General features: G+C 43.6%; 1 protein-coding gene across 1 annotated transcript in view; it reads right to left on the bottom strand.

The window, feature by feature from the left end:
- Window positions 1-490: 490 nt before the first annotated feature.
- The window catches only part of MYOM1 (myomesin 1), a 147,019-nt gene continuing 132,969 nt past the window's right edge, over window positions 491-14,540 (bottom strand). Inside the window, exons 31-38 of the mRNA XM_061131273.1 lie at window positions 14,422-14,509; window positions 13,328-13,366; window positions 12,928-13,033; window positions 8,431-8,594; window positions 6,535-6,571; window positions 6,282-6,304; window positions 4,721-4,776; window positions 491-1,926 (exon numbers count right to left, since the gene is read on the bottom strand). Of these exons, the coding sequence (XP_060987256.1) occupies window positions 1,633-1,926; window positions 4,721-4,776; window positions 6,282-6,304; window positions 6,535-6,571; window positions 8,431-8,594; window positions 12,928-13,033; window positions 13,328-13,366; window positions 14,422-14,509 (807 nt within the window). The 3' untranslated portion in view covers window positions 491-1,632. The remainder of the gene's footprint in view (window positions 1,927-4,720; window positions 4,777-6,281; window positions 6,305-6,534; window positions 6,572-8,430; window positions 8,595-12,927; window positions 13,034-13,327; window positions 13,367-14,421; window positions 14,510-14,540) is intronic.

Here is a 14,540-nt window from a genome sequence, read left to right on the forward strand (position 1 = left end):
TGCTGGCTTCAGGAACCCATTAACTTTGTATTTCTCCCCAGAACTACTGCCAGGCAGGTGGTAAGTTTCAGTAGAGCTTCTTCTCCATGTCAGTTGGTGATATTTTTTACTGTTCCTATTTATTTGTTTTTTTACTATCCCTGTTTTTTTGACCAAACTACCTTTTGTGCATCCCAGAGCTGTGATGAGGTCTTGGTGTCCAGCTCCCCATGGCAAACAATCCGAGTTCACGCCTTCTGTTCTGGCGTAGGGGTTAGAACTCCAGTCCGAGGCCCTCGGGGCTACATCTAGGTAAAATTAGTATTTTTGCATTATGAAGTCTGTTCATATTTGATTTTTACGTACTGGTAATGTTTCTGATCCTTTATCTTAGTAACAACTTATCTTACGATTCTAACTAAACTGTTTAATTGATTGTGATTTTCTGTTGAAGTCTTACTAAGTTTATGTACAATTTGAGAACATATGAGAGAAATCAACATTTTCTTATTTATATGCTTAGTTTAATGGGTCATTTAAGTTCTTAGAAAGTTTTTGTTGGTTAAGTCAGACAATAGTGTTACTTAAAATAAAAAGCAAATATATTAATTAGAATCCAGTGGCAACGCAGGAGACACAGGTTCAATCCCTAGGTTGGGAAGATCCCTGGAGGAGGAAATGGCAACACTCTAGTATTCTTTCCTGGGAAATCCCATGGGCAGATGAGCCTGGTGGGCTATGGTCCATGGGCTCACAAAGAGCTGGACATGACTGAGCAACTGAACACACACACAATTTAACAAGTTAAAGGGAACTTATGTTATTAAAACACTCTTAAAATTAATATTTCAGTGGCTAATATTTTAAATTAGAAAAACAAGGTTTTAAAGTCAAACTTCAAGGGTTTAAGGCCTAGATTTTTAAATTTATTACTTCAATATGTTGAATTCTACCTTCCTAAAGCTAAACTTTGAATAGTCTCTTCTACAGATCCTCTAGATACCAATAGCTCACTGTTTTAGCCAAAGGAATTTAAATCAGAAGACATGTTACAAGAAGCAGCAAGAAAGGTGCAGTGGAGACCACCCAGCTAGGCAGCCAAAATGGTGAAACAAGAGAAGCACTGATGGGGAAGAGAGGGGTGTGAACTGTTTATTAGGACCGAGAGGTTCCAGATCACCAGCCGCCCACAAACGCACACCACTACCATCACAACACATGACACGGACTGGCCGGCCTAACAGCTGGTCTCATCTGGACGAGATGCTGACTCATCACTGAGAACCGGGAGAGAGGACTGCTCCGAGGCCAGCCACGTCCACACGGCTCTGCAGCACTTCCTCTGACCATCGGGTACGTCCCTCTGACTTTACTCTGGTCTCTGCCTTAAAACCGTTTCCTAACATTTACGCTACCAATGTTATTTTCTTAATACAATTTGTGGATAAAGAAAAATGAGTAAAATGTCACTATTTGATGCTTTCTTACATGAACAAAGATTTGACAATCCCCGCCACCAACCCCCAAAGCCAGCACAAAAATAGGGAATTGGAGGCTTCCTGGTGCTCAACTCAAACCACCTGCACACACGTGGCCTGAGGCAGCTGGGCGTGGCTCTCCCCTCCTCGGCCCCTCGGGCCCGTCGCCCTCCGGTCATTTGGCCTTCTTGTTGCCCTTCTGGGGCTCCTCGGCCACGCTCCTGGCTTCCTCCTCTGGGATGAACACGCTGACAGTGAAGTCGCTGATCTCCGAGCCATACTTGTTCTTCACGACCAGCCCGTACTTGCCCGAGTCGGACGTCCTGACCCCGTTGATGGTGAAGTAGGCCGTCTTGCCAGCCTCGAACTTCAGGTTGCAGTGCTCATCCGAGGCCAGGAGCTTCTCGTTCTTCAGCCAGGAGACCTCCGGAGCCGGGTCGCCCCACACAATGCACGTGAGGTTAAGCGCCTGCAAAACAGGTGTTAGGAGAGGGGAGGAGATGTATCAGCTGTAACATCCACCTTGAGGCATCCTTCTGGGGGGTTGGCCTGACCAGATGGAGGACAAGACTAAATTTGCCGGGCTGGGCTGTGTGCACCTGTACAAGTTACATTTCAAAATCACACTTGAGGTGGTTTCTCTGGGGCCTTGGTTTTCTGGCTTTGGAAACACTTATGATCAAAGCCCCAAGAAGACATTTGCTTCCAGTTCCCATAAACACACCGAGGCCTTTCGGTCTAAGGTGGCATTTTGGACCCTGTCTCAGTAGAGACATCTCCTCATTGTCATCATCTCTACCTGCTCGCTTTTGCATTTCGTTTGTGTCACCGAGCCCCGCAGCAGAAGCCCCACAGCTGCTTCAACAATGTGACTCATTTTCACGTCCCGTCTTCCTCACTTTATCTCTCCCCCCACACCCACTCAAGCTGCTGCAGTTGCAAAGGTGCGCTGCCAAAATGTATTCCTCTTTCCTAATATTTTATTATATTACCATCTGTGCTGAAAACCTCTTACTTTAAAAGATCAATGTTTAGATCTATCAAATAATAGATTTCCTTTACTGAATTTTCCCCAGTAGTAACATTTTACAAAACTACAGCATAAAAGCACAACCAGGAGACTGATGCTGATATAATAGATTTCCCCCATTTTCTTGTGCTTTTGTGTCTTTAGAGCTATTCGGTTCTATCACTTGTCCAGGTTTGTGTATCCACCACATCAGTCAGGATATAGAACATTTCCATTCCCACCACGATCCTTCCTGTGGTCCATTTATAACCACATGCACCTCCCCACTTCCAAGCTGATTCCTAACTCCTCGCAACCACTAACCTATATCCGTTTCTCGATTATTATAACTTCCAAAGCATTATATAAATAGCATCATATAGGAGGTAACATTTCCAGAGTACCTTTTCCACTGAGCATAATTCCTTGCAGATTCATCCAAGTTATTGCAGGTGTTAACAGTTTGTCCCTTTGGCTCAGAAGGGTGCCATGGTATGCATATACCTGCAAGGGTCACCTGAGCTGTTTCCAGTTTGGGGCTATTATGAATAAAGCTGCTATGAACATTTGTGTGCATGTTTTTATGTGAGCATACGTTTTAATCTCTCTGAGATAAATATCCAGGAGTACAATTGCTGGATGGTATGGTAAATGTATATTTCATTACTTGAAGAGATTGCCAAACTGCTTTCCTGAGTAGCTGTATAATTTTGATCTATATTTCCAAAAGCCATGTTGGAGTGATTCAGCCTCTCTGCAGCTTCACCAGCATTTGCTGTTGTCACTTTTATATTTTAGTAATTCTGATAGGTGTGTCATATTTCACTGTGGTTTTAATTTGTATTTCCCTGATGACCAAAGATGATGAATTTACTTCACATTTTAAGTTCCAGTTTTTTTTTTTAGAATTTTCCATCCTGAAGGAATTAATTTTTTTAATTAATTTTTTTACTGAAGGATAATTGCTTTACAGAAGTTTGCTGTTTTCTATCAAACCTCAACATGAATCAGCCATAGGTATATGTAATTTTTTAAATTAATTTATTTTGGCTGCACTGGGTCTTTGTTGCTGAGAGTGGGCTTTCTCTGGTTGCAGCAAGCAGGGGCTACTCTCTACTTGTGGTGCATGGGCTTCTTATTGTTGTGGCTTCTCCTGTTGCAGAGCATGGGCTCTAGGGTGTGCAGGCTTCAGTAGTTGTGGTGTGTGGATTTAGCTGCCCTGCAGCATGTGGAGTCTTCCTGGGCCAGAGATTGAACCTGTGTCCCCTATAAGGCAGGTGGATTCTTAACCACTGGACCACCAGGGAAGTCCTAAATTCCACTCTTGTATTTTTTTCTTACTGAAGTCCAGAAGTTATAAGGAAAAGAGCAGGGCTCACCATATACATGGAAAAGAATATCCTTCTATCTGGAAGGGCCTTTTATGATCACTTGTTGCCTCTTCCATAAGCGTATCATTTAGAATTGGGTAGATAGCAAGAAATTTCTTTCCATGATTAATTAGCACTTCTTATTGAATCATTCTGCAAACACATTTCAGGAAGAAAAATATGAGTCAAACTTTTGCCATTAAGAGAAACTATTGCCATTGGAGAAGGGAACAGTAACCCACTCCAGTATTCTTTCCTGGAGAATTCCATGGTCAGAGGAGCCTGGCAGGCTACAGTCCATGGGGTTGCAAAGAGTCAGACATAACTGAGTAACTAACACTTTCACTTTTCTCAGGGATGAAGAAAGTAAATCCAGGTTACACATGACATTCACTGCTCTTCAGAGAGATTATTATGGAGCAAACAAATATCAGTTTAAAACCAAATGGAAATAAATCAGTTTTCTGCTATGATGGATCCTATAGAGATTCACAGAGCAGGACATTTCCCTTCAAAGATGAGGAATCCCATAGGTCAGCCCACTTTCCACTAGCATTAGAGGTCGCTTCTTTCTTCAATTATGTTTGTCGTATAGTTATGATTGAACATTTCGCTTCTCCTGATTTTAAAGAGACCTTACTTCTGGAAAGAGACTGAGAGGTCTACACATGCTCACATTAAACAAATGTACATCCTGATGCTTGGCCTACAAAACATCTTCAGATGAGTGGAAAACTGACTACACTTTGAACCTTGTATGTGACTATACTGAAGTCAGGCATGAGCAGCCATGGCATATGAGGAAGATGGTGGGAACCAAGTCTGGGGCACTGGAACCCCTTTCCAGTGTGGAAGAAGTGGGGACAGGAGTGTTCCAAACTTACCTTGCCCTCTTGGATGGTGACCACATCGGGGAGGCCACCCACCACCCGGGCGCGATCTGTAAGCACAGGCATTTCTGGTTAATCACTGAAACCACAAACACCACCCATCACATGCACGCACAGAGCCACCCAGCAGAACTCATCGTCCTATTTAGTTTCCCTCTCCTTATAGTTATTGTATACCTGCTTTCACTATACAAAATAAGAAAATGATCCTGCAGTTTCTGAACATTCATCTCCTTCACACACAGGTGCCTCTATCTGGACCTGAGACCACGTCATGGTCTGCTCTGTAAGCCTGGCGGCTGTTCTCAGCCTGGCCCTCCCGCAGCTCAGCGAGCTGGGCGAGAGGGGGCAGGGCAGAGCACGGCCTCTTCCATGGGCTCCCCTCTGACTCAAAAAGGCTGCATAAGTGGAGGCTGTGAGCGGGAGATCTGGAGGCTGGAGAAGACATGGGCTCTCCTTGGGGCCTTCCCTACAGAGCATCCCCTTCTCGTTTCCGAGGAGTTCTTCAGATGTTCTGCAGGGTCCCTTTCTATGACTGAGGGGACAGGGGTAGGAGGGGTGCTGAAATCCAGGGCTGACATCCCCACCCTCACCCCAAGCTTTGTGCTACAGGTGTGACAGCCTCGGTCCCAGGGAAGGACGCCTTTCTGTCATTCATTCAGCACTAATGCAGTGGCACCACCCTCTCCTTTTCAGCCTGCTTTAGTGAATGAGTGACTCTACATCCTTATTTCTATTATACATTCCATTCTCCACTAAGTCAGGCTAAAGCTTTGAATGAGTGTTGACTGCCTTCTGCTGCTGACTTTGCACTTAACACCACCTGTGGGCCCGACCCACTGGCTGGCCCCCTGTGCCTCTTACTGGATGGTGCTAGATGAGTCACGTCATATGTGGACCTCAGTCTCCTCATGGGGGTGGGGGGCTTGCATTAAACCTGTGGATATGAAGCTTGTCTACTCCGCTGCCTGGTGTTCATGGGATTCATCCTGACTTCACTGAAGATAGCTTGGCCCTCACCTATGTTATCGGGTCCACGTGGAAGATTTTGTTTGAATTAAGTGTTCTGTGCAATCATTTAAGAACAGGAATCTAGACAGGCTTTCAGGTCTCTTCCAGCTCTAAGATACTGTGGTCCAGAGACCACAGGAAGGAGCTCATGGAGCAGAGGGAGGGTCAGGCTTCTCGTCCACAGCAGAGTTCAAGGGAGGGGAGAGACGGAAGTGATGACCAACCTACGGTGTGATTTGCAGCCCAGAGATTTTTCATGTTGAGGCTGGGAGCCATCCTTACAGGAGATTTTTATAATAGATTTTTCAGGTTTAGGCTGGGAGCCATTCTTACAGTGTAACCTGAGACCTTCTTTTCCAGACCATCTTACTCAAGAGACTAAGGACAACACAGGCGGAACACCTAAGGTTTTAAATATATACAAAGAAATGAAAAAAAAAGGAAAAAGAAAAAAAAATGCTTTCACTCTCCTCCATCTGCAGTAATAATAGAAAAATAAAAGTTGTATGTTGAAGCCACACTAGGAATGAAGGGGTTTACTTACTCTTCTCGGCGATGGCAGCTTGTCTGTGGTTGAGAGAAACGAACAAACATGCAAACAAAGAAGGGTTTTGTTTTAGTGTTACTGCCAAGTAGCCAGCCCCAACTGCATTTCTGTTTCTGCTGCTCAGCAAAGCAGCGGGAAGCGCTGCTCCGCCTGCATTTGCCCCAGTACACGACCCTCTGCCCCGCTGACGCAGACAGGGAGGAGCGCAAGGGTGCCCGTGGGGGCGTCGCTGGGAAAGGGGGGGACTTACTTCAATCTCTGGAATTCCGCAAAGGCCTCATCGTACGCTTGAAGAGAAAAAAGGAGAAGTTAGAATTTTCTCACCCAGAACTGGCCACACACAGGGGCCTATGAGAGCTCCCAACATGAGCGCAGTGTAATCAGTCCAGACCTGACATGGTGGGCTTTGAAGGAGGCTGCACCTGAGCAGTCCCCATGACTCAAAGGCTTAACAAGAGAAGCAAATACTTTCTAGACAGAAAGCATGAAATAGTGGATTTTAGAAGCTTTCAATTCAGTGAGAAGACTTCAACCCTCCGAACAAAAAAGGAAAGATTCGCTTAGCCAAAGACGGAATGGGATGAAACTCTGCTGGATGTTGTGTGGCAGCCTGGGTGGGAGGCGGCTTGGGGGGGAATGGATACATGCATCTGTATGCCTGAGTCCCTTCGCTATTCACCTGAAACTATCACAACATTGTTCGTTGATCGGCTATGTGCTAGTCACTCAGTTGTGTCCAGCTCCTTGTGACCCCATGGACTGTAGCCCATCAGCCTCCTCTGTTCACGGAACTCTCCAGGCAGGAATACTGGAGTGGGTTGCTATTCCCTTCTCCTGGGGATCTTCCTGACCCAGGGATTGAAGTTGGGCCTCTGCCCCATCTGAGCCACCAGGAAAGCCGCCAATACAAAATAAAAAGTTCTTTTTTTTTTTTTTTTTTTAAGATGGAATGGGAAGAAAGGTCTGTCTCAAATATGGATTGGTTGTCTGTTAAAAATCCTGAGCAACAGAAAAGCTTTCCTCTCATTAAATTATTCTGCACGTCACAGACAGTTAAACACTCTGTTCCGTGGTCTGGCCCATCCGTTTGCGGTAAATCACAGCGTGTGCCAGTGCTAGCCTGAAGCACTCTTTCTATGCTATGCAGGAGATGAAATAAAAGACAGAGACAGAGAAATGAGAGTTCTAAAATAGTTTTTTTTCTGAGCCTACAGAGTAAGGCACTTTGAAGATGTCAGGCGAAAATATAGCTTCATTTTTTTAATCTCTCTCACCTGGCCTTTAAGCTCCCCTGTGGTCTGGGAATCGTAACATTTTACATCTAGAAAATGTGTACATAAAACCAGTCTGCCCCCTTTTATAGATGGGGAAAATCGGCACAAAGCCAGGCTTACAGGCTCTGGAGCTGGACAGCTGGGCTAACCAGGCTACTTAGGGCTGCTCCTCTTGGTCACGTCACACCAGAAGAAGACAGCAAGGCTGCGCTAGTGTGTTTCCTGCAGGGGATCATTCTGGTCAAACAACCTAAGGCCTCTTGTTTGAGGGGGATTTGAGAGTTGGGTAGTTCAACAAGCTTCAGCGGGCAGAGAATAAAAGCAAATTTAAATAAGTTTTGAGTGGGATGAACTGGGAGAGTAGCATTGACATACATACACTAGTGTAAAATAGCTAGTGGGAACCTGCTATGAAGTACAGGAAGCCTCCAACCTTTTTTAAAAAAGCCCACATCTTCCACAGCTATTGTGATGCTGGAGAAGACTCTTAACAGACTCTTGGACAGCAAGGAGATCAAACCAGTCAGTCTTAAAGGAAAGCAACCCTGAATATTCACTGGAAGTACTGACACTGAAGCTGAAGCTCCAATGCTTTGGCCACTTGATGCAAAGAGCTGACTCAATGGAAAAGACGCTGATGCTGGGAAAGATTGAGGGCAGCAGGAGAAGGAGAAGACAGAGAATGACATGATTGGATGGCATCACCGACTCAATGGACATGAGTTTGGGCAGACTCTGGGAGGTGGTGAAGGACAGGGAAGCCAGGCATACTGCAGTCCATGGGGTCGCAAAGAGTTGGACATGACTTAGCAACTGAACAATAGCAACAGCAATCTCCACTGTGGGTTCTAACCTGCAGAGCATCCGTTTACCTTGTCCAGAAAGGTCCACCATCTTCTGGTGTCCGGTTTTACCGTCAAAGAGCTCCATCACGTACTTGCCCTTGTCGTTGGGGGTGGGCTCGTTGATTTGCAGCCAAATCTGTTCTCCGGTGACCCCACTCTTAACTCTGTCTGAGTACCTAATAGGAGTACCACTGTTTTGATCAAAAGAAAATCTTGTTATTGGTGGCTTTCATCCAGAACTTACCTTTACTTTGTCTTGTATTGAAGGTCTTAACATCAAGTTTTACAGGCTTTCAAAATAACACGAGATCATCACATGCTCTCCTGCTTCAGAGAAATTATGGGCCCTGAATCACAGAACAAGGTTTCCAAGGCCTGGGGTGGTGGGGGTCTGGCCCTCTGCACATTGACCTCCCAATAGTGGTCTGGGACTCAGATTGCAGCACCAGTACTTCTCAGGGGTATTAATTATCTTTGTTTCTGCTTGGGTTTATTTGTAGAACTAAGGGAATCTTTAAACAGAAAAGGCCAAACTCCACATATTATTACTGCACGTCTCACGCAGATGGTCTATGGCTATAAATGGGGTTTTTACAGACTAGTTAAAAACAGATCTAAGGAGGTTCATCTGTGGCTGATATCTATTGACACACGTGGTTACAAAGCTATTTAAGACAAATGTAAATATGTGCTCAGTAGTCAGGCCAAGAATAAATGAGAAGCAGAGTTGCTGTCAAAATGAATGAGGCACCTACTCTGACCCTGGATGTGTGTCTCCTCCTATTCTGTAGCTGGTCATATGCAGACCTGCACATCATCTTCTTTACAAGACAATAAAAGCAAATAGAGCTCTCAGATCTCACAGTCTAGAAACCCTATTGTTAAAGAAGAAATAAGAGAAGAAAGGCAGAAGTAGTGTACTCTCAGGGGCTTCCCTGGTGGCTCAGATGGTAAAGAATCGCCTGCAATGCAAGAGATCCAGGTTCAATCCCTGAGTCAGGAAGATCCCCTGGGGAAGGGAATGGCAGCCCACTCCAGTATTCTTGCCTAGAGAATTCCATGGACAGAGGAGCCTGGTGGGCTACAGTCCTTGGAGTTGTAAAGAGTCGGACACAACTGAGCAATTAACACACACACACAATGTACTCTCAGTGATGTTAAACTCTTTGAAAAGTTCATAAACATGTGAGGAAATAGAAAAAATTAAGTAGTAGCCGTAGATCTTCCTGACCCAGGGATGGAACTTGGATCTCCCTCCTGCATTGCAGGCAGATTCTTTACCATCTGAACCACCAGGGAAGACCAAGGGAAAATAAGGTAGTATACAAAACTACTTTTTTACAGCAACAGTTATGCATGGAGAAAAGACTGGAAGTTTCCCCAAAATGTACATACTGTGGCTAGGAAAGCCATGGGTGGTATCATTTTATAAACTCTTTCTAATTTTAGTATGATAGTAAATATATTTTCTAAAACAAACATATATTATGTTTGGAGTTGTAATAAATAAAATGAACTTAAAAAAATAAAAAACCAAAATCTCCACCAGAAATTTCAGATTTCAAATAAATATTCAGCATTTTTCTTATATACCACATTCTTTAAAAGACATTAAAATTAAAGTGCCATAAAATATAGGGTAAAGGAACCCATCTGTACCCATAGACTTTAGCCTGAGCAATATATATGTATGTGTCCTAGAGAGTTAGAAAGGCAGACAGTTCTCTGCTTTGCTGTGGTAAGTCTTGAGTTCTTTAATCTCTGGCTAACATGCATAGTGGGCTTCCCCATGGCACAATGATAAAGAATCCGCCTGTCAATGCAGGAGATGCAAGAGATATGGGCTTGATCCCTGGGTCTGTAAGATCCCCTGGAGAACAGAATGGCAACCCGCTCCAGTATTCTTGCCTGGAAAGTTCCATGGACAGAGGAACCTGGTGGAATACAGTCCACAGGATCGCATAATAGTACCTTACATTTGTAAAGCATGTCATGGTTTTCAAAGTGTGATTAATTCTCTCACTGAGTCCATCAGTGTTATGAGTTAGAACAGATATTACTGCTCCTATTTCATATGAGGGAAACCTGAGTTTCAGAAAATTAGATGACTTGCCTAAGATCCAAGGGAAGAGAGGAGCAAAGTCAAGATCCAAACCCATTTTAAGGTTTTTTTGCATCACACTGCATACTTACATAAACACAGGGAGAACAATCAGTCCTTGGTTCCTGAACCTTTTACAGTCACACGTCTGGGTGCACACAAAACACTCACGTAGCTGACATACCAAACAATGGACGAAGCTTATGCCTTACTAGTCTGGCAGCAGTTTCCCTTAAAACCCAATGTTCTAATTTTGGGGAACATGTAATTCTATTAGAGATGATGTAAAGCCTTTTGATTGATGATTCAGTTAATCTATCTTCTCTTATTCTTCAGACGAATATATTAGAATGCCCTAGATGTCACAGAGGAATTTCCTAGAATCTGATCTATTTTATCTTATAATCACTTTCCTAAAATGTATTCTGTAAGAAATAGAACAAAGGAATGAAACTCCAGGCATTCAAAGTGGAATTTCACTTGTTTTCATTTTTTAAAAAGAATTCAGGAAATCAATAGTAATAACAATAAACCTAACAAAATGCTGTTCTACATAACAGTAAAGTCATATTCAAGAAAACATAAATGAATGCTTCATGGGACCCGGTTCTGGTGAAATGTTCAATCTAAACCTTTAATGAAACTTGAATCCAGAGTAGTGCCGTGATGGAGGAGCTCTGGGGCCAGGCTTCCTGGGTTCAGCCCTTCACCTATCACAGAGTTGATGACCTCAGGCCAGTCACCTCCCAGAACCTGAGCTTCCTAGTCACTAAAGTGAGAAGTACCCATCTCACAGAATTTGAATATTAAATGATTTCGTACCTCTAAAGGACTTGGAGCAGTGCCCAGCATACTATAAATGTCCACTGAGAAATGGACTATTCTTGCCAAATCAGTAAACAAGGAATTCACGCCATGAGTGATCACAGCCCTTCAAATGTGAATTTCTGAGCCGGAAGGGCACCCAGGAAGAAGAACAATAACTGGGATCAATACCAGAGGCTGCAACCACTCCCTACAGGTAAGCACTGAGGGACTCAGGATGTGAAAAATGCAAGATACTGCCCCCAGATAGCTGAGATACATATGAAAGGAATGATTTCAGTGGGCCCAGACTCTTGCATCTTCCCATATTGAGAAAAGCGCTAAATTCCTTAACTTGAGATATCTGGTTTTCTAAAATTTACAAAAACACTTTTGATGTTCAGACTACTTTCCCTTTGTTGCAGAAATCTATGTAACCTGACTCCTCCCCCCACCTCTTCAGAACAGTTCTCTCAGGGCTACTTGAGAAGCTGCCTCCCCGGCTTAAGTCCTAAAAGTCTGCACCAAAGAAAACGTAACTCTCAACTTTTAGGTTGTGACTATTTTTTAAGTCAACATCACTGAAGGGAAGATATAAGTAAACACTGTTGTTTGACTCCTTCCAGGGACCCACAGTGACCTTCTGCTCGGCGGGGTGTACAAGGTCTTTGGGAATGAGTGTCCACTGCACCCCAAGAGTGGATGAAGGTGGATGTGCCTCACTGGTTTCTGTGGCAGCCTGCTGGCTTCTCTCAGCTCAGGAAATTTCAGTGAAGTGCAGAATGGTGTAATGGTGTAAATGGGAGGCCTGGTTTGACTAAGAAACCTACTTCAGGCTTTGGAATCCCCAAGGAGAACTTGAATGAAATCCCTCCAAATTGGAAGCCTGGGATTAGAATGGATCTTCAGACTCAATCTAGTTCAAATACACATTCCCAAAGTCATCTTGAGATCTCCAAAGCCTTCTGAGGAAACACGCTAATGCCCCACTATGCCAACTGCTACAGTGACAATGATAAAATTGGGTACCGCTTTGGATCAGGCTTCTGGGTCAATGAGCTGTAAGTCACACAACAGGAAATTTGGTGAAGGCTGCTGCAGTTTTGCCCAGAGCACAGCATGGGTGAGGTGTGTTTGGAAAGACCTGATAAGAATCTGGCAAAGTGTGATTGTGTGGAGGTGGAGGTAATGTTACAGAGGCGTATACAAATTGTGATTTGAGAACGGGGTGACAGAGGATGAGATGGTTGGATGGCATCACCGACTCAATGAAATGAGTTTGAGCAAACTCTGGGAAATAGTGGAAGACAGAGGAACCTGGCGTGCTGCACTCCATGGGGTTGCAAAGAGTCAGACACAATTGAGCGACTGAACAACAACAGATCATGGAGACAGATGTTCCAAGCCATGACTGGCCTCACCACATCCATGCTAAGGGATGGTGCTAACTTCACACTGAAGGGATGGCCTGGATGTTTCTGTCCTACACTTCTCAACATCAGACCTGAGAAGTAAGAAGGCTCCTTACCTGAGTGCAACAGAGGGCTGTTGTTTTCCCTAGTCCTTCCTCCGAGTGGAGTAAGGACTTCCACACAGCACTTGGGTTTTTATTCACTTACTTGTGGGACCAGTTAACTTTCAGATCATCCACGTAGTAAGTAACAAAAGAGTAAAGCCGGATGCCCTCAGCTGTGCTCTGGATCTTCAGATCTGTCGCAGACAAAGCTGCAAGAAGAAAACACGTATTTCACACACCTGTAAGTCCATCCCAGACTTCCCAGGTGGCTCAGTGGTAAAGAATTCTCCTGCTAATGCAGGAGACACAGGTTTGATCCCTGGGTCAAGGAGATCCCCTGGAGAAGGAAATAGCAACCCACTCCAGTATTCTTGCCTGGAGAAGTCCATGGACAGAGGAGCCTGAGGTGCTACAGTCCATGGTGTCACAAAGAATCAGACACGACTGAACAAAACCAAGCCCACCCCCAGAGAATAAGAAAGTATTGCCTTGTGAGAACTTACCTATTGTTTTACATACTTCAGTCATTAGCTCTTTAAAGGCTGTGGAAAGAGATTCATAAAGTTTTAGCATAAAAATGCTCAATGTCAAGTTCAATCTCACACAATTAGTCACATACACTTTCAAAAGCATCCTGTCACAAGATGGACTTATTGACCAATTGGTAATATATGCTCTTTGGTCAAAGAACTCAATTGTTTATCAAGTTTTAAAAGATCTCTGCTCTGATTTTGATGTTTTTATTCCCTCGAATTCTTTGTAAACTGTCACCATATTTACATTCTAGAGAAAAAGCCACAATGAGATTTCCAGGAATGTTTTTTGCTTTAGAATTCCCTTCTTCCTAAGTACCAGGAAGGCTTCATTTACATTAGAGGAAGTCTTCTTATCTGTGGCATCAACCCATGGTGAATTAACTATCTAAATTCCCTGATATTTCTCAGCCTAATTAATGCTTTTTGCCAATAAACAAAAAGCACATTGAGTCCTGCCTCCACCAAGAGTAGGAAGGTAAAATTGAAGTCAGACCTCTGCTGTTCGTCAGCAATGTTGTTAAAGATCTTGCTAGGGAACAAAATTGGAAATGTGGGCATCCCATATAGGTTTTCTTTATCATGATATCATTGTCATCAGAGGTCTTGGGAAAATGGAAATTGTTTTCTTGCTCTTCTACTAACTGAGAGGCTTTGCATTCCATGTATAACCTTTCTTGCCACCTTTTAATTAGTGGACTATTTTGAGACATGCTATTCATGGTAGTATTTGATCCTGGAACATTCTTCACAGGTTTGAAACAAAAATGATAAAATATTTGAAACAGACATATTTGAAACAGATATTGAAAACAGACCTCTAGTGGACTGTCGACTATACATTCTCTGAGGATCAAAACTACATTTCTGACTTTCAAGGAAGACTAAAAGTGAAGTTTTTGTTTTTTAATAAAATTTGCTCTGCTGTAATGGCAATTAAAACAAAACCTATGGACAAAAGATGAGCATGGCTTGAATCACCCAGTTCAGTCTCACTTAGAATTCATTTGTGTATGGAACTCATTTGTGTATGGAACACACAGAATGGACCCCGGCGGACTGACCTTCATCCAGAAGCTTCAATCTGCTCTTATCTTTTCCTCTGTCGTCTTTCAGGACAACTTCATAAATCCCAGCGTCTTTCTTGGAAAACTAAAGGGAGAAGAGATACACCACACTGCAG

This window comes from Dama dama, chromosome 27 (genome assembly GCF_033118175.1).
Source record: "Dama dama isolate Ldn47 chromosome 27, ASM3311817v1, whole genome shotgun sequence".
NCBI classification, from domain to species: domain Eukaryota; kingdom Metazoa; phylum Chordata; class Mammalia; order Artiodactyla; family Cervidae; genus Dama; species Dama dama.